Source organism: Quercus lobata, chromosome 11 (genome assembly GCF_001633185.2).
Source record: "Quercus lobata isolate SW786 chromosome 11, ValleyOak3.0 Primary Assembly, whole genome shotgun sequence".
NCBI lineage: Eukaryota > Viridiplantae > Streptophyta > Magnoliopsida > Fagales > Fagaceae > Quercus > Quercus lobata.
Genome location: NC_044914.1, coordinates 16,086,422 through 16,110,644, shown reverse-complemented (window position 1 = coordinate 16,110,644; position 24,223 = coordinate 16,086,422). Strand labels below are relative to the sequence as shown.

The 24,223-nt window shown below is 34.6% G+C and overlaps 2 protein-coding genes across 3 annotated transcripts; one reads left to right on the top strand and one right to left on the bottom strand.

Annotated features, from left to right (window-relative positions):
* Positions 1–11,079: 11,079 nt before the first annotated feature.
* Positions 11,080–14,784, bottom strand: LOC115969052 (protein AUXIN SIGNALING F-BOX 2-like). Its single transcript, XM_031088611.1, has 3 exons — positions 13,486–14,784; positions 12,224–12,710; positions 11,080–12,139 (listed from the first exon to the last, which is right to left on the bottom strand). Exons 1-3 carry the CDS (start codon positions 13,947–13,949, stop codon positions 11,330–11,332), a joined length of 1,761 nt encoding a protein of 586 aa, XP_030944471.1. The 5' UTR covers positions 13,950–14,784; the 3' UTR covers positions 11,080–11,329.
* A 7,400-nt stretch (positions 14,785–22,184) lies between these two features.
* On the top strand, positions 22,185–24,223 carry LOC115969251. Of its 2 annotated transcripts, none has more exons than XM_031088860.1 (2): positions 22,185–22,533; positions 24,111–24,223. In XM_031088860.1, the coding sequence occupies exons 1-2, from the start codon at positions 22,272–22,274 to the stop codon at positions 24,197–24,199; spliced, it is 351 nt and encodes a 116-aa protein (XP_030944720.1). In that variant the 5' UTR covers positions 22,185–22,271; the 3' UTR covers positions 24,200–24,223. The 2 variants fall into 2 exon arrangements, with proteins under 2 accessions (XP_030944720.1, XP_030944721.1); XM_031088861.1 differs by lacking the exon at positions 24,111–24,223 and adding an exon at positions 22,896–23,185.

Genomic DNA, 24,223 nt, shown 5'->3' with positions numbered 1-24,223 from the left:
GAATCCTTGAATCAAACAACTCGTCTGATTCTTTGGAAGATGATTTCTCTTCTTCATCTGATTCTTGCTATCAATCTGCTGATGATTCTTCTGATTCTCCTAATATTAAAATTGGTTGTAGAGATTCTTGTTGCAATGTTATTAATGCTCTCACCAAGAGTGAAGAAGATGAAAAATTAATAATTCAACTAATAAACCAAATTCAAAACCCTGAACTCCAGAAAGAATATTTGGATAGGTTTAAGAAAAATTTGATAAGAGATGAAACTGGTAAAAAACCAAAATCTACTATAAGCTTTGAAGAAACTTTGGAAAGATTTAATAAAAAGAAATCTAAAGAACTAACTGTTAATGATCTCCAAAGTGAAATTCATATTATTAAACATGAGATAAACGAATTAAGACATGAATTTAAAAGCATGAAAAGTGATAACCATAATCTCAAACAAGAATTGACAATGCTAAAACTTGATAAAGATTTTAATAAGTCCAGTAACGAACAAAATGAGCACAGTGATGGAAATGAGCCCAGTCAACAGACTCTTCTTTCTGATAAAGGTACTCCTGATACTTTCATTAATCCCCAACTTGCTTTTGTTAATAAATTATTTCCTCCAAAATGGTTTACAAAGGTTAAAATTGCTGTTTCTCCTGATTATCATTTCACTGTTATTGCTATGATTGATTCTGGTGCAGATATGAACTGCATCCAAGAAGGATTAATTCCCTCAAAATACTTTGAGAAATCTACTGAAAGATTGGTTTCTGCTAATGGTTCTCAAATGAAAATTAAATATGAATTGAATAATGCTCAGGTGTGCCATGATAATGTTTGTTTCAAGATTCCTTCTGTTCTTGTCAAAAATATGACTGATAAAGTGATTCTTGGTCTGCCATTTATTAATGCTTTGTATCCCTTTCTTGTTGAACATGATGGAATTACTACTGATCCATTTGGACAGAAAGTAAAATTCAAATTTGCTTCAAAGTTTGAAATTGATATTGATAATCTATCTTATAAGAAAGACTCTCCCATGAATGAACTTGTTCAAGAACTAATAATGAATTCTGATGATTTTAAAGGTAATTTTCATAACACCAAAATGTTAAAAACTATCCATTATCCTAACAATATTAATGGTTCTTTGCAGGAACCGGATAATGATGCGTGGATAAATACCACTAATAAGTGGGACAATAATAATATTCATATTTATACCACTACTAAGTGGATTATTATGGAAAGGAAAAACAAGGGAAAGGCTCTTGCACAGGGCTATTCTCAAAACAAAGGGTTCCCAGTGGGACGACCTTTTAAAATGCATGAAGGCGCATCTTCTAGTGTAAAACCCAGTGGATCAACATCCCTTCAAGGAGATGTCCCGGCAGAGGTGACATACTCTAATGGTGATATATTAATTGCTTTACAGGAAGTTTTGTCAAAAAATCTACAATTCCACAATGGAACCTATTCAGAATTACCAGATTCTATAAAATTCATTCTTGATAACCTTCAGTTTGCTTTTACCAAAAACCACAGTAATGTTTTTCACAAAACCCTTAGAGCCCTTGAAATCCACCTTGTTAACCTTACTACTCAAAACGAGATTTTTATGAGCCATTATGGTAACCTTATTCCAAATAATGACCTTGCTTCAAATATTGATTTTGTTCCAGAAAATAACCCTGTTTCAAAAAATGAGGCTCTTGTGAGCCGCCTTAAAGCCTACATTAGTCAACTCTTTGGCAAAGAGGAAATCCATTCGACGGATAAAAGGACTATAATGGGCACTGATTATGCTAGATTGAGTCTTAAGACCCAATCCATGTTAAGAAGTGCTGTTGCCAACTTGCCTTCAGACTTACAATCTCGTATTCTGGATAGCAAGGCTATGTCTAGGTCTTTTGACCTATGGTGCAAGTATTTCAGAAAACTTGTTACTACTACTATTCCTGACCCTAATGAAATAGACGAAGGTGATAATGTCTTTATTCAACTTGAATGAGAAGATCACTTTGGGAGCAGTCTTAGAGTATATGAAAAGAAACATCCATTTCCTGGTCTCCTTATTAATTTTGATGATGGTTCATATTTCACTGATGAAGATTCAGATGATAGTGATGATGATGATCCTAATTCTAGCTGGCTTTCCCAAATGTTTGAATATGGCTTTGTTAGGTTTATAAAGTTGACAAGTCATAAACAAGCCAGCCAACTTCCACAAATCATTCAGAATGCTATTAAAGGGTTTGAAAACTCTTCCACTAGACCTTTTGTTCCTATTAGATGCTGGAGCACTCTGCCAAAATGGGAGAAAAATAACTGGATGAATGTTAATCCCTCAAAGCATCTCATTCTCATTAATGGTTATACTCACCAAGGGCCTTGGTTCAAGGGAAATTCTCAATTGTCCTTTAAAGATCCTTTTGGTCTTGCAAAATGGTGGAGAAATTATTTTAATAATCAAATTCGCGAAGTTGCTCATGATCTATGGAAAAATTATCATTTCATAGGAAGCACAGGTAGAATTGCTGTTTTTGGTCCCAAACCCTATGCTGATGCCTTTGTTCACCTACAAACAAAAGATCATCCTAATCTAAACAGTCTCTTTATCCCAGGAAAAACTCCAAAGTTTGAGCCAATTTTATATTGTGGATTCTGTAACAAGTATGCTATTTACCATGAGCATGTATGTGATTCTCCACAAGGTCCTTTTGATCCTTTTGATGGTTATCCCTCCGATGCTCCCTCTACTGATTGATGAGGTCACTACTATTTCGAGACTGGTGTTACTTTATTTGTCTGGCTTGCACAACAGCCAAAATATTTTATTGTCCTTCACAAATATGTTGCGGAAAATCCGGAACTAATTCATGATACTCCGGATTTTGCGGAAGATTTTGATTCCCCTATTTGTCTAGCTTGCACAACGGCCACTATTTGTCTAGCCTGCACAACGGCCAGATCTATTACAATATTCAAAATAGTTTGAAAGGCACAGGCCATGATGGTTGTGAAGAAATAATGCTCTGACAAAGGCTTCCTTTTTGTCTACACAAGATGTCACCTTTGAAGTCTTTTTAGAAAAGAATGGAGCATCTACGTACTTGGTGGTGGCATGCATGCTTCTCCTTTTGCCTTTAGCCATGCTTCTCCTGACATGTTGGACCTAATAATTGTCAAAAGTTCAGAAGTTTTATTTCAAAAAGTGGAAAAAACACTATTCACAGATTACTGTTCACGGATTACTGTTCACGGATCATTGTTCACAAAATACTATTTACTTTTACTGTTCATGACACTATTCACTCCGAAATTTTGCCTATTTAAGGGGGGTTGTCCCTTAAATTTCAGGGTTTTTCAAGTCAAGATTTACTTCTGATTTCTCTTCCCTTAGAACTAGCCTTCTTAGAGAGAGAACTCACCCTACTTCTACTACTACTACCTTGTTCATCCTTATTCACTAAAAACTTTGTAATCCTACAAACCTTGTAACTAGGACTAGTTCAAGTTTTGTAATTGTTAACCTGTAACTGTTGAGATCTTGTATTCACTACTACTACTGTAAGTGTTTATCTTACTTTCAATAAGAAGTATTTTCAGTTCTATGTTCATTACTTTATTCGTTGCTACCACCACCTTGGACGGATTACCGCCATACCGGATGGTTCTAAATTGCTTTCATTTATTTTGAACTATTGTTCTTATTTACTTTGAAATTATTTTGATATATACTGCTTGGCTGGTTCTACCGCCTTATTATTGTTCTTACATTCAAGTTATTTACTTTCAAGCTATTTATTTTCAAGTTCTTTACATTATTTCCATTTACAATATTATTGTGCTTCCACTCACACTCTTCAGCTGTGCGTCCCCTTCCCCTTTATGGTATATATATATATATATATATATATATCCATTCACTCTAATATTATATATATTCAATCTAGTATTGGAAGCCATGTGATAGCCCTCAATTTATCAGTCTAGTTGCCTACAATTTTCCCTTGATGCCGTTGGACTAGTACTTGGACCATAACAAAAGTGTGATGGTTTGATGGTCAACAATTGAGGCTATATGCGATTACATATTAACCACAAGAACCCTTTGCCCATTAAAATAATCATAGTTTTAGATCCAAGATGGCCATATACAGATATACATATAAAACCACAAAGAAATCTTTTCCCTTTCACATGATAAAGTCCAAGCCTATTACTCTATTAGGTATAATTTCAAAGCTTGTGGCCCTTTTTTGACATATTGATCATTCCTTATCTAATATAATACAATTATAGGAGCCATTTTCTATTAGTATAATGATAGTCTAGGTTCATGGCAATTGCTAGCTATTGACTATTCAAACTTCTTAAATTTAGAGCAAGACAAACCATACTTGAACTACTTGTGTACAACCATAGAGAAGAAAAGAAACAGCCCAAACGTGTGTTGCAGTTGAAAACAAAAATGAACTTTCTTATGTACATACACGTGTAACTTGGAGAAAATTGGCAAATGCCATTTTCAAAAAAAAAAAAAAAAAAATCTAGCATTTTGCCCCCTTTCCCAAACTAATTAGAGAAATACCCCTCTTTTGAAACTTGATTTTCTCAAAATCAAGTTAAGCCTTATAGTGGTATTTTTAAGGAGCCTATAGTGACGCTTTAAGAACCTATAGTGGCATTTTGAAACTCGAGCTCCATGAACTCGAGTTATAAGTAAAAAAAAAAAAAAAAATTTGCATGTAACTCGAGTTCACGGAGCATGAGTTTCAAAATGCCACTATAGGTCCTTAAAATGTCACTATAGGCTCCTTAAAAATGCCACTATAGGTCTACAAATTTTTTTTTTTTTAACTCGATTTTGAGAAAATCGAGTTTCAAAAGAGGGACATTTCCTTAATTAGTTTGGGAAAGGGGGCAAAATGCTAGATTTTTTTTCTTTTTTTGAAAAGGGTATTTGCCCATTTTCTCCCATGTAACTTAAAAGGTAAAAGGCTAAGGTTATCAAGACTCATATATTTATTTATGCCATCTCACTTGGGCTTCATATCCCATAGTATTTATCTTATTTTTAATATCTTAGGCCCAAATCAATTTAATCCATTCAAATTGTAGGCCTCATTTATAATTTACGCACAATAATTAAATTGGTACAAAATTATGGGGTGTTACATAAGGTGCTTAGTACTGCACTTTCTTCTATTGATGTATTTTGTCCTTTACCAAGTGGTGGAATTGTATCTCATTGTATACATTGTCTCAATGGTAAAATGCATCAAATTCCTTTTCCTACATTTGGTTTTCATGCCTTTAGACCTCTTGAATTAGTCTATTCTAATGTCTGGGGTCCAGCTCCAATTACTTTCATAAATGATTTTCAGTATTATGTTCTCTTTGTTGATGCCTATTCCAAATTCACATGGCTTTATCTCTTAAAACACAAGTCAAATGTTCTAGATGTTTTTAATTTTTTTAAAGCCACTGTTGAAAATCAGTTAAACTCCAAAATTAAAACTTTAAGATTAGATAATGGAGTTGAGTTTAGTTCTAATGCTTTCAACCTCTTCTATTCTTCTCATGGAATTATACATCAGTTTTCTTGCCCTCACAAACCCCAATAGAATGGGGTGGCTGAAAGAAAACATAGACATGTTGTTGAGTGTGCCTTTACCTTGTTATCTCACTTAAAATTGCCTCAGTCTTACTGGTCTTATGCAGTTTCTGCTGCAGTTCATTTTATCAATAGGCTTCCCACACCTAATCTCCATAACCAATCACCTTGGGAAGTTCTTTTCCTGTCCAAACTAGATATTACCCATCTTAAAACCTTTGGTTGTGTCTGTTTTCCACTCTTAAGGTCTTACAATACCTATAAGCTTCAACCACACACTACCCCATGTATTTTTCTAGGATATCCAGCTCTTACAAAAGGCTATATCTGTAAGGACCCTATTACTTCTAGGATCTATATTTCAAGACATTTTTTGTTTAATGAGGCTAAATTCTATCCCTTTCGGTCTTTACCTACTAGTCCAACTTCACCTCCTACCTCACAGATTCCTAAACCTACCTTAATTTCTGCCTCTCAGTCATGTTCCTTTCCTACATCCCAGTTTGGTACATAGTCTAGTTCCCTTTCTCCATCATTCCCAGAGTCTGCTTCTACCCCCCAGTCTACACCTCTATCTCTTCCTTCACCTCCTATCACTCAATCTAGTCCTAATTCTGGGTCAGTTTCACCTTTATCTGTCCCTTCTCTCAGTGCCAGCCCACAGGTACCTGTTCCAGCTCCTTCATACACTCATCCTATGATCACTAGGTCCAAGGATGGCATCTTTAAGCCTAAAGCCCTTGCTACTCAGCTCACTCATGATTAGTCTTTATCTGGCCATTTTGCTTCAGCTGTTTCTCTAGTCAAGGCTGTCAAGTCTATTAAAACCACATCTGTCTCCAAGATTGACTATACAATTACTAAACCTCCTTCATATAGAATTGCAGCTCAATATCCCCAGTGGTGCTTAGCTATGGATGATGAATTTGCTACTCTTCAAAGACAAGGCACTTGGTCTTTGGTTCCACCTTCACCTTCTTAGAATTTAGTTGGGTGCAAATAAGTTTATAAACTCAAACACAACAGTGATGGCAACATTTCTAGATACAAAGCTAGGTTGCTGGCTAAGGGCTTTCACCAAAAATATGGGGTTGATTTTGAGGAGACTTTCAATCCTGTGATCAAACCACCAACTGTTAGAATCATTCTCTCCTTGGCTGTTTAATTCAATTGGCCTATTAGGCAGCTAGATGTAAGCAATGCCTTTCTTCATGGTTACTTAAAGGAGGATGTTTACATGGTTCAACCCCCAGGTTATGTTGATTCCAAGTTTCCCAACCATGTTTGCGGGCTTTGGAAATCTCTGTATGGACTCAAACTGGCTCCTAGAGCTTGGTTTGAGAGATTTTCTACTCAATTACTACATATGGGGTTTCAGGCTTTTCTTGTAGATTCTTCCTTGTTTTTTCTTCAACAAGGGAAGTTGGTTGTGTATCTCTTAGTTTATGTTGATGACATTGTCATGACTAGCAATTGCCCTTAGTTTCTGTCTTCCCTGATTGTTTAGCTCGGTACTGCTTTTGAATTGAAGGATTGGGCCCTCTTCATTATTTTCTTGGTCTCCAAATCACTTGGACTTCCAAAGGATTGTTTCTTAGTCAGTCCAAGTATGCTCAAGACCTTCTTCTCAAGCTTAATATGCAGTCCTTTAAGCCTGCTGGCACTCCTTGTGCTCCTCATCTCAGATTGGTGCCTTATAAGGGATCAGTTCTTTCTAATCCACATGAATACAGGAGTTTGGTTGGTTCACTACACTACTTAACCTTCACACGCCCTGATCTAAGCTTTGCTGTCCAACAGGTGTGTCAGTTCATGTCTGTTCCAACTGATACTCACATGGTTGCTGCTAAACGCATTCTAAGGTATCTTAATAGTACTCTTAATTTTGGGGTTTACCTTAGACCTGGCCCTATTTATCTCTCTACCTTTTTAGATTCTGATTGGATTAGGGACCCCTTTGATAGGCGTTCCACTACTGGATATATTATTTATCTAGGCTACAATCCAATTACTTGGAGTGCTAAGAAGCAAGACACAGTTTCTAGGTCTTCTACAGAGTCTAAATATCGCGCTTTGGCTTCCATTGCAACTGAACTTTATTGGCTTCGCCAGGTGTTAAAGGATCTTGGTCTATTTCTCCCTTCTCCTCCAAAGCTCTAGTGTGACAATGTCTTTGCTTTGGCCATTGCTTCCAACCTAGTGTTTCATGCTCGTACCAAGCATGTGGAAGTTGACTATCACTTTTTTCATGAAAAGGTCCTACGCCGTGATCTTCAAGTCAAATACATTGCCACTGGTGATCAATTGGCTGATGTATTTACTAAGAGCGTGTCTACTTACCATTTTTTTTTCTTCGTTCCAAAATCATGGTGTTTATAGACCCCATGGTTTTGAGGGGGAATGTTAAAGAGAGTAATGACACCGGAAAATAGAGATTGAAATTGGAAGAAGAAGAAGGTCAACGGCTAGATTTTAACGGCTAGTACAATACGGTGTCATTGTATTAAATGTATTAAATGTGCCTCTTAAGTTGTAATAGAAAAATGGTGACGTTTTACTTTAGTAGAACGGTGCCGTTTTAAGGCTTCTTCAATGTTAGAACTTTGGGCACTGACTCTTCCCTCTTCTGTCTACAAGTTGATGGTCATCATTGTGTGCTTCTTGAAGATAAGCCATAGCTCCACAATTGTCTTGGTAATTGTCAGTCCTGGAATCACAGAGAGTATGTTACAGAGGTGGTTATGAGTCTGTAGATTGAAGGTTCTAGAGGTTATCTAATCTAGGTCCTATAAATAGAGACTAAGTTATACTCTGTAATTTTGAGCTTGTATAATCATTTTTTCTTAGTTGCTTAGTAAAGATCACTCTCTCTCTCTCTCTCTCTCTCTCTCTCTCTCTCTCTCTCTCTCTCTCTCTCTCTCTCTCTCTCTCTCTCTCTCTCTCTCTCTCTCTCTCTCTCTCTCTCTCACAGAGTCATACTCATCCGCCATTGTTAATCTCACATAAGCTCCAAAATCTTACAGAAGTAAGTTAGGCCTACACTCAACTATTAGATTGTATTCTTATCGAAGCTTCTTCATGACAAGATTGACTCAAAGAAGCTAGTATTAGAACCGTCAGATTGTATTCTCATCAAAGCTTCTTCAAGACTGGGTTGACTCAAAAACGTTTTGAGGTGGAAGGTGATAACATTAAATAAGATATTTTTGTATATCCATTCAACTTTGTTTATTATTTCTCAACAAGAAAAAAAAAAAAAAAAAAAAAAAAAAAAACAAACAAACAAACAAACTTTGTTTATTATCAATTTCTTTGAAATTGCTAAGAAAATTATGTATTTAAGTTTGAGTAAAGAATAGGCCTTTTTGGATATACACCATTGTGAGTTTCTTTAAAAAACCTTATCACCTCTCCCAATGTGTGTGTGTTAAAAAATACTTAGTATTCTAAAAAAATAAATAAATAAATAAAGTTTGAGTAAAGAGTGTATATAACATACATAAAAAATAAAATAGACTTGTTTATCATAAATATGACATAAGCGAAAATTTTTATGAATAGGAAACATAATGAGTTGTTTGATAATAATATATTGGTTATCAACGCTCCATTTGTTTCGAAGTAAAATATTTTTAAGAAATAATTTCACATTTTACAGTGTTTGTTTTGCGGTAAAATATTTGGTCAAAAATAAAATATTTTCACCAACCAAACAACTAAGGCAAATTTGTGTAAAATGTTTTACACTTGAAATATTGGTAAAATTGGCACTTTCTTTTCTTTTGCAATCTTCCATGATTCTATACTTGCATTTTAAAAAAAAATTTAAAACACTCAAATTCTTTATTAGGATTTTAGGAATTCTGCATTGTTACAAAGGAAGGAAAAAAAAACAGCATTTTTAACAACAAAAATAAGCCTCAAAGCCTTTCTTTTCAAAGTTCTCTCTCTGTTGGTGTGAGTGTGAGTTTCTGTTTGAAATTTTACATATATGCAGTTACTTAGTTACTGGGATAGTGAGTGATTGGGGTGTATATGTTTCAATTTGCTTAGAGATTTCGGGAACTTTTGGCATATTTGTTCTAATTTTATTTTATTTTCCTAGTGTAGAACTTGATTTTCAAGAATCGAGGGTAGTTCTCTATGTGGTCCTTGTAGACCAAAAGTGTTTTGTCCTCTATCACAATGGTTTTAAGATAGTCCTTTTTGTAACCCTTGTAGACTTTGATGCTCCCTCATCCGCTTCTATGTATTTTTGGGAAGTTAATAAAATTAAAAAAAAAAAAATTAATAGTTTTTTTTGTCTATTTTACATTGTGCCAAACATCGGAAAATATTTTACTCAACATTTTCATGTACACAACCAAACACTGTAAAATGAAAATATTTTCTTGCAAATATTTTAAATGTAAAATATTTACCTTTGCAAATATTTTACATCGAAAAAAGCAAAGCACAATAAATGTTTTTTGAGAAAAAAGAAGAAGAAAGTATTTGTAGCTTTCTACTTAGAGCATTCCATTTGAGTAGTGCAAAAATGCATTTTGCAATAAAAAAAAAAAGAAAAAAAAAAAAAAACTAAAACACACTCCATTGGCTTATTCATTACTATATACGAGGAATATAATGAAAATAAAACAGATGAGAAAGGGCCTAGCTTTTATAACTAAATAGGCTGAATGACACTACTTAAAACCAATTGGCATTATCTAGCCAGGGCAAGCGCAATTGAATTTTCCAATATACTTCTCTTTTTGGGAGATAGTTTCAATGCTTCTGCTCTTAATGTTAGCTCTTTATCATTAAAGTAAGATATCAATAAATTTTTAGAGTAGACAATAATTGAACTCCAGATTTCTTATTCAACCATTAAAAACCACCAAGTAAACTAACTTGAATCCACTTTCCAATATATTAAGAGCACTATACCCAACTGAACCATCACTTTTAACCACTATACATTCTTGATGTGGTAGTCACTCTACAATATATAAATGCTTGTAGGGTGTAGGGGGTAAGGACCGGAATTCAAGTCTCAAAAAGGGAGTTTCACACACATATATACTTATATTAAGTTAGAGTATAAATTTTATCTTAAAAAAAAAAAAAAAAACTCTATAATAAAATAAATAAAAATGATCACATTTTAGTCAACCAAACAAAAAATTTATTCATGGAAAGTTATGTAAAAATATATAATTGAGTATTTAATGAAGAAAGATAGTAAATGATAGTTGTGTATACTATATGATTAAAAAAATCAATATTTTAATTAAATAGAATTTAAAATAGATAATATAATTTAAAATATGTTAAAAAATGAATATATAAAATACAAAAAATAAGTTTTTATAGTAAAATAAACAAAGTTTTGCAGGAAATGCTCTAACACAATCTATTTATAATATAAAAAAAATTACAAATGCAAAATCTCCTGTAAATAAAACAATAAAAGAACACTAACTCATCGTAGCAACTAAAATCCATTAATTAGTTAGCCTAAATAAAGTACAACTACATGATAACTTAACTACATTATTAGGTTCACTAGGAGGACTGCTGACGTAGTCTTCCCTGACCTTCCAACTAATAAAATATTCTTATTTATACAAATGTGACATCATCTGATAATTTTTATTTTTTATTCCTTATACTGATTAGAAAGCTCACACATACATTTACATAGATGGTATTATCTCATTGGTCAGAGAGGATCACTGGTCCTCTAGTAGTCCTCCTGGTGTAAATAATAATTTCTCCAAAGTCCACACAAATTCTGGTGCATCTTCCCTTGGCCCAACCAGTGTTCGATACAGGTACATCTTCTCTACTTTTTGATTGTCCTCATGGGCAAATTTCATCCTGTCATTTTCATTTATTATCTCCACATTAAGCCTTGGCATCTTCTTCGCAACTGTCTTGCAGCCTCCAAGAGTTACATCACAGGACGACATCCAAAGGGATCGCATTGTCTCATACTTTCCCACGTCCCTTAGAAGTGCCATGTCCCCGAAGGAGCTGTCCCTAATCTCAAGCTTGCGAAGCTTCTTGCACCCATTCAACACGTACAGCATTCCCTTGTCACTTTCGCCAGCAAATGCAATAGAAAGCATTTCAAGCTGCTCTGCATACATTCCAATGTAAAGGAAAACCCGTTCGGTAAAAAGGCCAGAGAGTGACAATCGCTGAAGACGCTTGCTTGACCGAACAATTGCTCCAAAACCTTCATCTAGTGGCTGCATGGTTACGGGGTCGGGGTTTATAGGGTCGAGGCACAACGTGAAGCGGATAAAATTTGGACAGTTCTTAGCTACAGCTATGAGAGCAGCATTTGTCATTTGCTGACAGTAGTACAGCAATGAATTAAGCTTTGGGCAACCACTGGATATAGCAACCAGGCCAGTTTCTGTTACAGCAGCATGCCCAGCCCCAACGGGATGACATGGGAAAACCCTCAATTCCTGCAAGTCTTTACAAGTTGAAGCTACAACTTCCAGTCCCTCGTCTCCGATACAATCCAAAATCTGAAGTAATTATGAAAACTATGTCATTGATTTATATAAAAGAAGAAAGTAAGCTTCAGTTAGACCAGGTTTAAAGGATCATACCCATAAGCGCTGAAGTTTCCCACAAAGGCGAATTAGCTTGATTAGCTCAGAACCATTAATCCCTGCAGCATAGCTCAGGTTCAAGCAAATAGGATATATGGCTGGTAGGCAGCGAGGAGCAGCCTCTAAAAACCCTGACAAATTCCTAATTGATCTACACTTCAGAATGGTTGCCCTCAGTTTTCTGTAGGTCTCAAAATCATCAGGATCACGATCAAGGACAAAAGATCCTGTTCCTAAATCCACTAGTTGAGGTGCTCGCATCAAAATCCTTTGAAGTGCCTCAAGAGGCACTGCACGGTTCAACTTCAAACCCTTAAGATTAGGATTTCTAGCTACAAGTCTCTCAAGAGCTGCTAAATTAATTTCTTTTAAGCATGCAAAATTCAGGGAGACTAGTGACGTGCAACTGTCGGGGAAGCAGCAAAGCCAGTGGTTTTTCTTTTCCTCAATTTCATTTTCTTGCAGGTCCAACTCCCTAAGAAACCTGCAAGAAACAAACGAGTAGAAATAGGATGTTAAAAAGACTAATCTCCCAACCAACTCTCAGCAATCAGCATAACAAAATCTATCACATACTATATCCTATAATCATCAAGTTCTTTGAACCTCCCTGCCAGTCAATTTTAAACAGAAACCCCCAAAGAGAAATATTACAATCGAAATATCAAGACCAAAAAGCTATTATACTACTGTTAAGAAACACTGCTCATAAACTCAATCATAATCCAAACCCAATGAATCCTAGACTAACCATATTCAAGACAGCACACGCTAAAAGACAACTTAAAAAGATATCAGCTTAACTATTTACATTGGGACGTCAGGGCATAGCTGCACATAAAGATTTTACCCAAACCACAGTTCACCCCACAAGGACTATAACCATACCTGCTGGGTAGACTTCAAAGATTTCAAAGACAATCACAAAACATTTCAAAAGATGTGCAATTTAACTTTCTTTAGTTAGCTACTAGCCACATAGCTGTCTAATAAGAAGCATAACCCAACATCAAGCCATAGAAAAATAATATAATAAAAATGCTTTAAAAAGAAACTCTAAAACAAGACATAACCCTTCTCTTAGCAGAATAATTTAGAAAGCAACAAAAACAAACTATCATACTCCATACATACCAAAAATCAACACTCAACTAGTCTAAGACCCAGTCAAAGAAACCCATTTATAACAATTGGAATCTTATAGTAAAAAATTAGCAAAATTATGCCAGAAAACCAAAACAAGAAAGAATATTTCTTACCTACAATTAGCAGCTATAGCTGCAAGGCCATCGGTGGTGAACCCTTCACAGCTAACAAGCACCAAGGACTTGAAATTTGTAAAAGAACGAGAAAGAACATCGAGGCTTTCATCTGAAACCACCATCCTCTTCAACCTAAGCTCCTCCAACCCAATACGACTTCTAGCCAAAGCTTCGATCCATGGCTGCACATAGCCTCCCCAATCATGAGGAACCAAATTGAAGTCCGCGAAATGAGGCTTCCCTTTCAAAGTCAGAGCTTTTACCCCAGGAAACCTGGCGATCAATCTCTCTGGACTGATTGCATAGCAGTTTCCTATGAACACTTGCTGCCTTCTAAATCTCTCTACGTTGTACCATAATTTACACACCAAAGACACTGCGTTTCGGTCTCTGTGCGATGTTACGAAATCGAACACGTGCTCTAAAACCTCGTCCGGAAAATAATTCATCATCGTTAACATCCAATCCAACACCCACAATTTTCCCGGGAAAAAAAATATTAACTTTCCGGAAAAGTTTTTTTTTTTTTTTTAAATGGAGGATTTTGAGAGATCTTGCTGGAACTGAGCTGAGATCTACACGAGAGGGTAGATCTGATGTGGGTTTAATCGGAAACTCTCTCACATAGCTTAGATCTGCGAAGAAAGAGAGACAGAAAGACAGAGAGATGGAAAGAAAAAAAAAAATCAAAGTTTCTCGAGAAAAAACGTGGGAGAGAAATGAAAAGAAAATGTTTTCTCCTCAGTGATCATCTTTGAAATCAAGTAAGTGATGATTGCAGCGATGAAAAACAAAAAATAAAAATAGTAACCCAAAACAAAACAAAAACAAACAACGTAGCCAAACAAATCAAAATTCGTAGATCTCAGAATCTCATAAAATCTTGACTAAATCGAAACCTTATGATTCTAAAATCTGAGAGAGAACAAAAAAAAAAAAAAAATCCCTACTCTCTCTCTCTATAAAAAAATAAAAACCCACACTTGCTATCTATGTGAGCGTTTGGTTTCAACTGAAACCTGCGTTCACGTTTTTTTTTATTATTTTTTATGCAAACTATGACAATTTTATTAAGAAGAAGAAAACATTACATAGAAGCTACTAATTGCTCCACAAAAGGAGGACAAGTTCCTAACCAAATGAAAGAATTCGGTAAGGACTTAGCGTGTTGGGCTAACCCATGCGCTACTTTATTACCACATCATGGCACAACAGGAAACAAGCAATCCCTGAAACGAGTAGCTTGAAGCAAGGCTCCTGAGATCAAAATTGTAGATACTGGTTGGAGGAGTAACAGAACCTGTGAGGGAGTTATGAACTACCAACGAGTCACCATCAAAGATTGCGTTCACGTTTTCATTTCACTTTTTTTTTTTTTTTTTCTAGTAAATGAACAGTAAATTTATGTACTGTTTACCTACTATAACAGCACTGTTTATATATTTAAAAATATTAAAAATAGATCCTACAATACTGTTTTCAATGCTCAGTATTTTCAGTTTTCAACTTTCAATTTCAATAATAATAATAATTTCAATCCAAATCAAACTTATAACTTTACGTGAGTTTCTCTAATCTCAAAGACACACATACCAAACAGAGAGCCTCGTGTTAAACTCAGAGTCAGAGAGAGAAACCCAGAGCTTTGAGCTCACTAACCAAGGTTAGTGTTTTAACCCCAGATTTTTTAACCATGGTTGGTTAAGTTTTTCGATCCAACGGTCATCATGGACTCGATAATAAAATAATGGAACTTGACTGTTGAATGCATGCGTCCTTATCACTTGTTTCGAAGAGCAAGCCCCTCTATCTGCCAAAGTCTTACTAAAGGGATTAGTAAATGGTCTGTCAGGTAAATGACACTGGTTTTGTATCAAAATACCATACAATACATTTACATATATTTATTTCTACTACGGCGAGTATGGTGAACTCGCCAACTTCGACAGAGACACTTCCATCAGTTCCATGTGAAGCATCTTTTTGCCCCACTCTATGCGCTGTCGTTTAATAAAGGCGAGTACTTGTATTTTCTACTCTGATATTTAAAACTATTTTGTGTCAGATATATATATTTTTTTTCACTTTTACTTTCTGGATTTTTTTTTTCTTTTCTTAAATTCATTTTTTAGATGTGAATAACTGGAATCATGGCTCTTTTTAATGATCAGGAAATTTCAGTTTCAGTATAGAAAGTAAAAAAAGAAAAGAAAAAAAAAGAAGTAAAAGTTCAAATAGTGAAAAAAACACCCTTAAACGTTTAGATCCTTAATTTACAAATTATCAATTCAAACTTTATATCAAACAATTAATGTGCGGAACATGAACAAAAACTTAATACAAAATTTGTAAACAATCTATGCCAATTAAAATCATATCCACAGCAAAAAATAAAAGGCAAAGATAAAGGGAAGAGAGATGCAAACACAAGGACAACACACGATGTGTTATCGAAGAGGAAACCGAAACCCTCAGCGTAAAACCTCTCAACTGCCCTCAAAGCGGTAAACAATCCACTAAAAAATGTAGTTGAGATACATGAACAGCAATAGACCCTCCAAGCATAATCTACGCAGTGTACCTAAGCCCTCCAAGCTTCTTGCTCCAACAAGGTTGCGCCGAACCTATTTCTTTTCTAGCTTCTCGAATTCTGCTACTTGACCATAGCATCAACTAATGTAAATTGATTCCTTTCTAACTGCTTCCCAGAACACCAAATAGCCCTCTCACAGTAATGGATATGGTGAGAAAAAGGTTTTGGTAAAATGCCTCTCAAGGATTTAAGAGCATCCACACCAGCTCTTTTATAAATGTGTAAAATATACATTTTGACAACTTTTACACATTTTGAACCAAAAAACCTTCTACATCAGTCCATCTAAAAACTTGTAAAATCATCTAAAATTTTCAATGAGCTACAGTACCTGTGTAAATTTACGCGGGCACTGTAGCATGTGTATTTAATTTTTTAGTAGTTTTTTCTCTCTCCTCTACCTGACTCTCACTTCCCTCTCACTTCCGCACAACACAGCTCCCACTTTCTCTCATCTAATCCATTTTTCTTCCTCTAGCTTCCACCGATCGCCATCGTCGCCGATGAGAATGAGGACGAGCAAGCCGAGTCGCTGGACGAGTCTGTCGCCTACAACACAAACAGAGTTCTTCGACGGGTCCGTCGCCTAGAATCTCGTGGGTTTTGATCCATTTTTGGTTGAGCTTGAAGCCGGCGACTGTCACGAGGAGGTGACGGTGCTGCGAGGCACTTTGGTTGAGGCCGACGGCCGTCGCGAGGAGGTGGGTTTTGATCCATTTTTTTCTAGTTTTAAACCATCTTATAACCCCATGCAAGCCACCCGCTTGCTCCAACACAACAACCCACCACAAAACCAATCACAAATATCACAAGTACAATGCCTACAAGTATTGAAATCGAATAAAGTAATATTCATCACATCTAATCAACAAGTTCCATTCACATTTGCAAGAAACTAAAAACACTCCTAATATGAATTTAAACCACCTTACAACACCATGCAAACCACCCGTTTGCTCCAATACAACAACCCACCAAAAAACCAATAACAAACATCACAAGTACAATGCTTACAAGTATTGAAATCGAATAAAGTAATATTCATCATATCTAATTAACAAGTTCTATTCACATTTGCAAGAAACTAAAAGTACTTCCAATATGAATTTTAACCACTTTATAACACAATGCAAGCTACCCACTTGCTTCAACAGAACAACTCACCACAAAACTAATTACAAACATTGCAAGTATAGAATGTTTACAAGTATTGAAATCAATTAAAGTAGTATTCATCACATCTAATTAACAAGATTCATTCACATTTGCAAGAAATTAAAAATACTCCCAATATGAATTTAAACCACCTTATAATACCATGGAAGCCACCCGTTTTTTCCAACACAACAACCCACCACAAAACTAATCACAAACATCACAAGTACAATGCATTTTATAGGTATTTAAATAGATTTTACTTACTATGATCAAGCTAAGTGTACAAATTTGATTTGTTGGCCAAGCTTTGGTCTTTGACTTTCACAGATCGAAGCCTCTTTCTATTCCCCCACAGCAACCCAAACAATCACTAATCTTGTCATCACATTCAACCAAAAACCATTAAATTCCTTCTACAGTACATAAATAAAAAAAACACAGTCCAATTATGGCTTAATTAACACTTGGTTATGAAGCTAGAATTATTAAATATATCATAAAGCTTAAGCCTTATTGTTCTATCAAAAACTCCTAATTATTATTTACTTTTGATCAATCGACTCTTTATTTGTGAGTATTCAAAATTTTTGGAACACTTAGATTAATCTTTTGAATGTGTATAGTTTCTATCCAATCAAATGATTGATTAATCTATATTGAATAAAGGCTGCAAATTTAGATAACTGGCTTGATGAGATTTTTAACCTAAATATGGGTATACTACACTTCTATTTTACATTACTCCTATAATCATATAACTTTACATCTATTAATCATGAATTCTTGATTATATATATATATATATATATATAGAAGTTTTGACATTATTACACAAATGGTGTTTCCACTACATCTACCTAATGCACACTACTTAGAATTCTTAGCTTGAACTTAATAGATGTGATGTATGGACAATACCAATTCCTTAAATCTTAAGACATATATGTTTGTTTTTTACCTGACAAAGTTGAAAGATTCACTCTTTAAACTGAACAATAGGCAAGGTACAATGTATCATATAGCATATTAGAAAAAGTAAAATAAAATAAAAGATGCAAATTGTCATGAGTCATACTCTTTTTCTAAAACTTCTATATAAAGTCAATTTAGCATTATGAAAAACTCTAAAGGGTTGGTGTACATGTTTTCAAGACTTGTGATCAATAAGGTTAATTTAAGTCTCTTAATCAAAATACCTTGGGATCACTTAAAAGAAATTCATTCTTATAATTATGTTTTTGAGATAGTCCTTATAATAATTTAGTGTGTATGAAATGTAGATTATATTTATGTGCAGTGAATACTTCTATTAAAAAAAAGCATTATAAAATTCACATTAAAAGAAAGCTATAAAAACACTCCCAATAATATGAATTTAAACCACCTTTTAAGTCCATGCAAGCCACCCACTTGCTCCAACACAACAACCCACCACAAAAACAATAATCAACATCATGATATATAATGCTTACAAATATTAAAAACAATTAAATAGTATCCATCACATATAAATCAACAATATTCATTCACAATTCAAAAAAAAAAAAAAAAACACTCCTAGTTCACTCACAATTCATTCACCTTAGTCATATGCTAAAACTCATCTCCTTGTACACAAACAATACCACCTTGCATTATTATGCAAAACAATAAGAATTCTGTCAATCCTCATTCTTCAATCATGTAACTCTAAATTAAAAATTTCTGAAAGTGCCAAACTATATTTCAGAAGAGCATAAAGATGCCATCTTATAGAAAACCCCCCATATATTATGCCAAATTGCCAATGCTAAGTTAAAGGAATGCCAACAAACTTTCTAAATAAAATAGTAATGATAACAACAATAACAACAACAGTGACTAATATCAACTCAACCAGCCAAAAATTGACGAGAACCAAACACAAAACATTCTTGCCTTGACCAATTTAGCATGTCTACAAAATCCCAACAAAGGAACATCACCAAACCAAAAAATCCAACCCATTACAAGAAACTAAAACTAAAAGTTCGATTAATGTGTAAAACACTAATGAATGTTTGGACCCCCAATTTTAACAATACCAACACAAGTTTATACACAAACAATATATGTGCGGAATGATGAATATAAGCTATAACCAAAAATAGTTCACTCTAGTCCATTCGGTCCATTTCAATACACTTGCTTAAGATTAAGAAAAAATAGGTTTGGGTTGAAAATATCTATTTTAAATATGAATTCATTAAAAAATATAGATCTCAAACTTGTTTCAAATTTTATTAAATTTAAGCAGTCTACATATATTTAATGAATCCAATCTCATTTTAAACCCATTTATTTATTTATTTTCTTTAAAAAGAGGCAGCTTAACATTACTTACTGTTAAGTTCTAACACACTTTTAAGTCACACTCAAAACTTAGAGACACTAAATTTAGTCCTTAAGCTTGATAATATATATATATATATATTTATATATATGATTATAATTATATATAATTTGTCCATTGGGATTTCAATACCAGTGTAGCATTTCGGTTAATTTGGTCCTGCTTGGTTCATTTGCTCAACTTCAGTCCAATTTAGTTAATTTTCGTCCTTTGGTCTATTCGGTCCACTTCAATCAATTTGGTTTACTTCAGTCCATTTTAGTCTTCTTTGGTTTACTTTAGTTTATTTCAATGCACTTACTTAAAAGTGAAAAAAATGAGTTTTGGTTGAGGATACCTATTTTAAATCTGAATTTATTGTAAAATAAATATCTCAAACTAGTTCTAAATTATATTAATTTTTAGCAATTTAATAGAATGTTCAAAAAATATTGATAGATTAATATTATTCAATGTGTGCAAGTTCTTAGGAGTAAATATAATGGCTCTAACATTTGAATATGATCTAATAATGTTATGTCTTTTTAGATATATATCACTGTTAGTTTCTTTAAGACTTTCTCTCATCTCCTCCATATATGTATATGTGTTAAAAGTACTTAGTTTAAAAAAAAAAAAAAATCTAATAATGTTTTAGAACTTAACAGTATTAATTACCATTATCATTAGTAATATTTAAACCATGTAATAATAATATTAATAATCCAAAAGAACATTTAGATTATATCGCAACATTGAGAGAGATAAATAAATGGTGGATAAATTTTATCATAAAGAAATTATGATAAGACAAAATGTCTAATCACATAATTTAGTCAACCGTTAATAGTTATACTCACCCAATAAAATAAAATAAAAAACTACAACACTTGTATATATTAGCTAAGTATTAGTCAAAACTTAGACCATGGCAATGAAGACGTAGATTAGGGGTTTGGAACGAAATTACAAGATTGTCACATTACATCTTAGAATAAGTGAGTGACACGGAGATAGAAAACATCAAAATGACTCTATAATTAAGTAAAGACTAATCTACGAAGTGTTTTTTAAGTCATGACTTTGAGGATTTGTTCCTAGAAGTCAGTCAGTCAAGAGTTTTAGTTAGCCCCTTGCTTTCTATTGTTTTGAAGATTAGTAAAGTGAGAAAATATAGTCTGATTCTCCTTAATATTCTTACCTGCTCGTTTTGATCAGTACCTGTGTTAAAACTAATGCCCTTTGCTCCATACTTGAGGATGCATCTGCTGAGACTAGTGGAGGACAGCAGTGCAAAAGTGGAGCAGCACCACTTGCACACAATTTCAGTTACAAACATTGCAAAGCAGAGGCATCAGATACAGAGCATCAGTGGGCTTGTAAGGATGTGCTAGAGACCATTGAAGCTGTGCCTTATCATGAAGTTTTCATACATAGTTTTGGAGATTATGATACACGTGGCTTGTAGCCATTGGTCTGTCATGTAAATATTGTAATACCATTGTATAGTTTAGGATTGTTAATAAACAAGTTTGCTGAATTTTAGGGAATTGGTTATGTTAGAGACGTGTATATATAGAATACCTTTATTGTTTTGGGATCAGTTGCTTTTGTATCATTCATTTTCTGATTCAATAAGATCTGATCTTTTATTCAGAAAGAGAGAAAGTTCCAGATTTTATATGGTATCAGAGCCAAAACGAAGCAAACCTCAAAGCTTCTTCAATGGCGTCCTCTGATTCAAGCAACCAATCTGATCCAGTCAACAACCAATTAAATCCGATCAACAATGAATCAATTCCTAAGAATCCATATTTTCTCAGTGCAAGTGAGAATCCAGGAAGCGTTTTAGTGACACAACCACTGCTTGGAATGCGAAATTATCACTCCTGGTCAAGGGCTATGATCTTAGCTCTCACTGCTAAGAAGAAGATAGGGTTCATCAATGGTAGAATCCCTATGCCCGATCCAGAATCTCCTCTCTATGAAGATTGGCAAAGCTGCAATACGATGGTACTTTCTTGGCTTATCAACTCAATGCATGTTGATGTATCCAGTAATATAATCTACTGTGAAACTGCTAGAGATATGTGGTTAGAATTAAAAAATTTGTTTTCACAAGGCAATGGTCCCAAAATCTATAATCTTCAAAAGGAAATTTCACACATCACTCAGAATCAATTGTCTGTGACTGAGTATTTCTCGAAATTTAAGAGATTATGGGATCAATTGTTGAATCTTGAGCCTTTACCAGAGTGTAGTTGTGGAGCAATGAAAACCCTAAGTGCTACTCATGATAAAGCCCATGTAATGCGTTTTTTGATGGGTTTGAATGAGAATTTTGAGACTCTAAGGACTCAGATTCTGATGTATAAGCCTTTTCCTTCAATTAGCAAAGTTTATGCCTTAGTTCTTCAAGAGGAGTCTCATAGGAACATTGGACATGGAGGATCTTTTGCAGCAAAACCAGATTCTGTTGCTATGTATGTTAACTCAAAAGGGAATAGTTCTGGGAATGCAAATTGGACTAAAGGAAACAACAAAAAGGAAAGGCCTTTATGCACACATTGCAACATGCTTGGACACACAATTGATAAGTGTTACAAACTTCATGGATATCCACCCGGGTATAAGCCAAAGGGAAAATCTAATGCTAATCAAGTCTCTTATGATCAAGGAGCTATGGTTGAGCATTCTTCACTTGGATCAGTTCAATGTCCAATCACAAAGGCTCAATGTGAGCAACTATTGGCTTTCTTCAACACTAGCTCTAATTCTGGTGATAAGCATCAAGCTGCTACTGTAAGCAATGGTGATGGAGTGCCAAGCTTGATGACTGGAGTTGCTGGTGTGGCTTCTTCATTTGGTGTTCCTGCTGGTACTGGTTTGGCAGCCACCGTTTCACATCCATTAACATCTAATTCCTATCTTGAGACTATGGCAGGTATGACTTCTAGTTTATCTTTTAATTCCAACTTGAAGCATTCAGTTTTCTCTGCAAAACTAGTCAATAAAGATATGTTTTCATCCACTGATTGGGTCATAGACACAGGTGCTACTGACCATATGGTGCATTCAGTTTCTTGTTTTAGTTCCATAAATTCTACACTAAACACACATGTAAACCTACCTAATGGTGAAATTGCCTTAGTAACCCATATAGGAACTGTCAGAATTTCTGAAACTCTTATTCTATATGATGTGCTTTGTGTTCCAGCTTTTAGTTTTAATCTCATATCTGTCAGCAAGTTAGCCAAATCTGTTCTTTGTTGCCTCATTTTTCTTGGTACTTTCTGCTTCATCCAGGACCTTGCTCATTGGAGCACAATTGGTCTGGGTAGAGAGTACAATGGCCTTTACCTGCTGGAAGAAAGCAAATCCATTTCTACTTTAGCTTCTGCAGTGTTTTCTGTCAATTCTGTTCAGCCACATGTTTGGCATCTCAGATTGGGGCATTTATCAAATGCTAAATTGGCTTTGATGAAGATTAATAAAGTGCCTCTTCATGGTTTTGTAAACAATTTTCATTGTGACATTTGTCCTCTTGCAAAACAAAAACGATTACCTTTTAATAAAAGTGTTCATATTTCTGAAAATTGTTTTGATTTGGTGCATTGTGATTTGTGGGGTCCTTTTTCTGTTGCTACTATTGACAATTGCAAGTACTTTCTAACCATTGTAGATGATTGTTCTAGGACTACTTGGGTCTATTTGTTGAAGCACAAGTCACAAACACAGACTGTTTTAGAGCAATTTTACAATTTGGTTGAAACTCAGTTTGGTAGAAGGATTAAGGTTGTGAGGACTGATAATGGGACTGAGTTCTTCATGAAGGATTTCTTTGCTCAAAAGGGTATCTTGCATCAATTAAGTTGTGTTGAAACCCCTCAACAAAATGCTATTGTTGAGAGGAAGCATCAACACATCTTAAATGTTGCAAGATCTCTCATGTTTCAATCCAAATTACCTTTATATCTATGGGGGCATAGTGTTTTAACTGCTGTCTACTTGATTAATAGAATCCCTAGTTCACCATTGTCTCACAAAACACCTTATGAAGTCCTTTTTGGTCATAAGCCAACCTATGATCACTTAAGAGTGTTTGGTTGCCTTTGTTATGCCTCTACTCTTTCTCATACCAGATCTAAATTTGATCCTAGAGCAAAAAAATGTGTTTTTTTAGGGTATCCTTTTGGGGTAAAGGGTTATAAGGTCTATGATTTTTCTAGTAAGTCAGTTTTCATCTCTAGGGATGTAATTTTTCATGAGAATATTTTTCCTTTTGTTGGTACACATTCTGCTCTTGTTGATCCTTTTCTTTCAGATTTTACCTTTCAAGGTACTGATTCTTCCAGCACAGGTACTGACTCTTTTGTTACTCCTGTCTTTATACCAGACTCACTTTCTGATTGTTCTGGTTCTTTAGTTTCACCCTCTGCCCCTGATATTGTTGATCATTCTATTGAAACCTCTAACACCTTACTTGCTGAATCACCCACTACTGATTGTCTCCCTTCTCAGTTTCCTTTACTACCTTCAGCTGCATTACCAGACCAGACTTGTGCATCAACACTAGAAGCACCACCTGCACCTATCAGAAAGTCAGCTAGGACTTCAAAACCTCCAGCTTACTT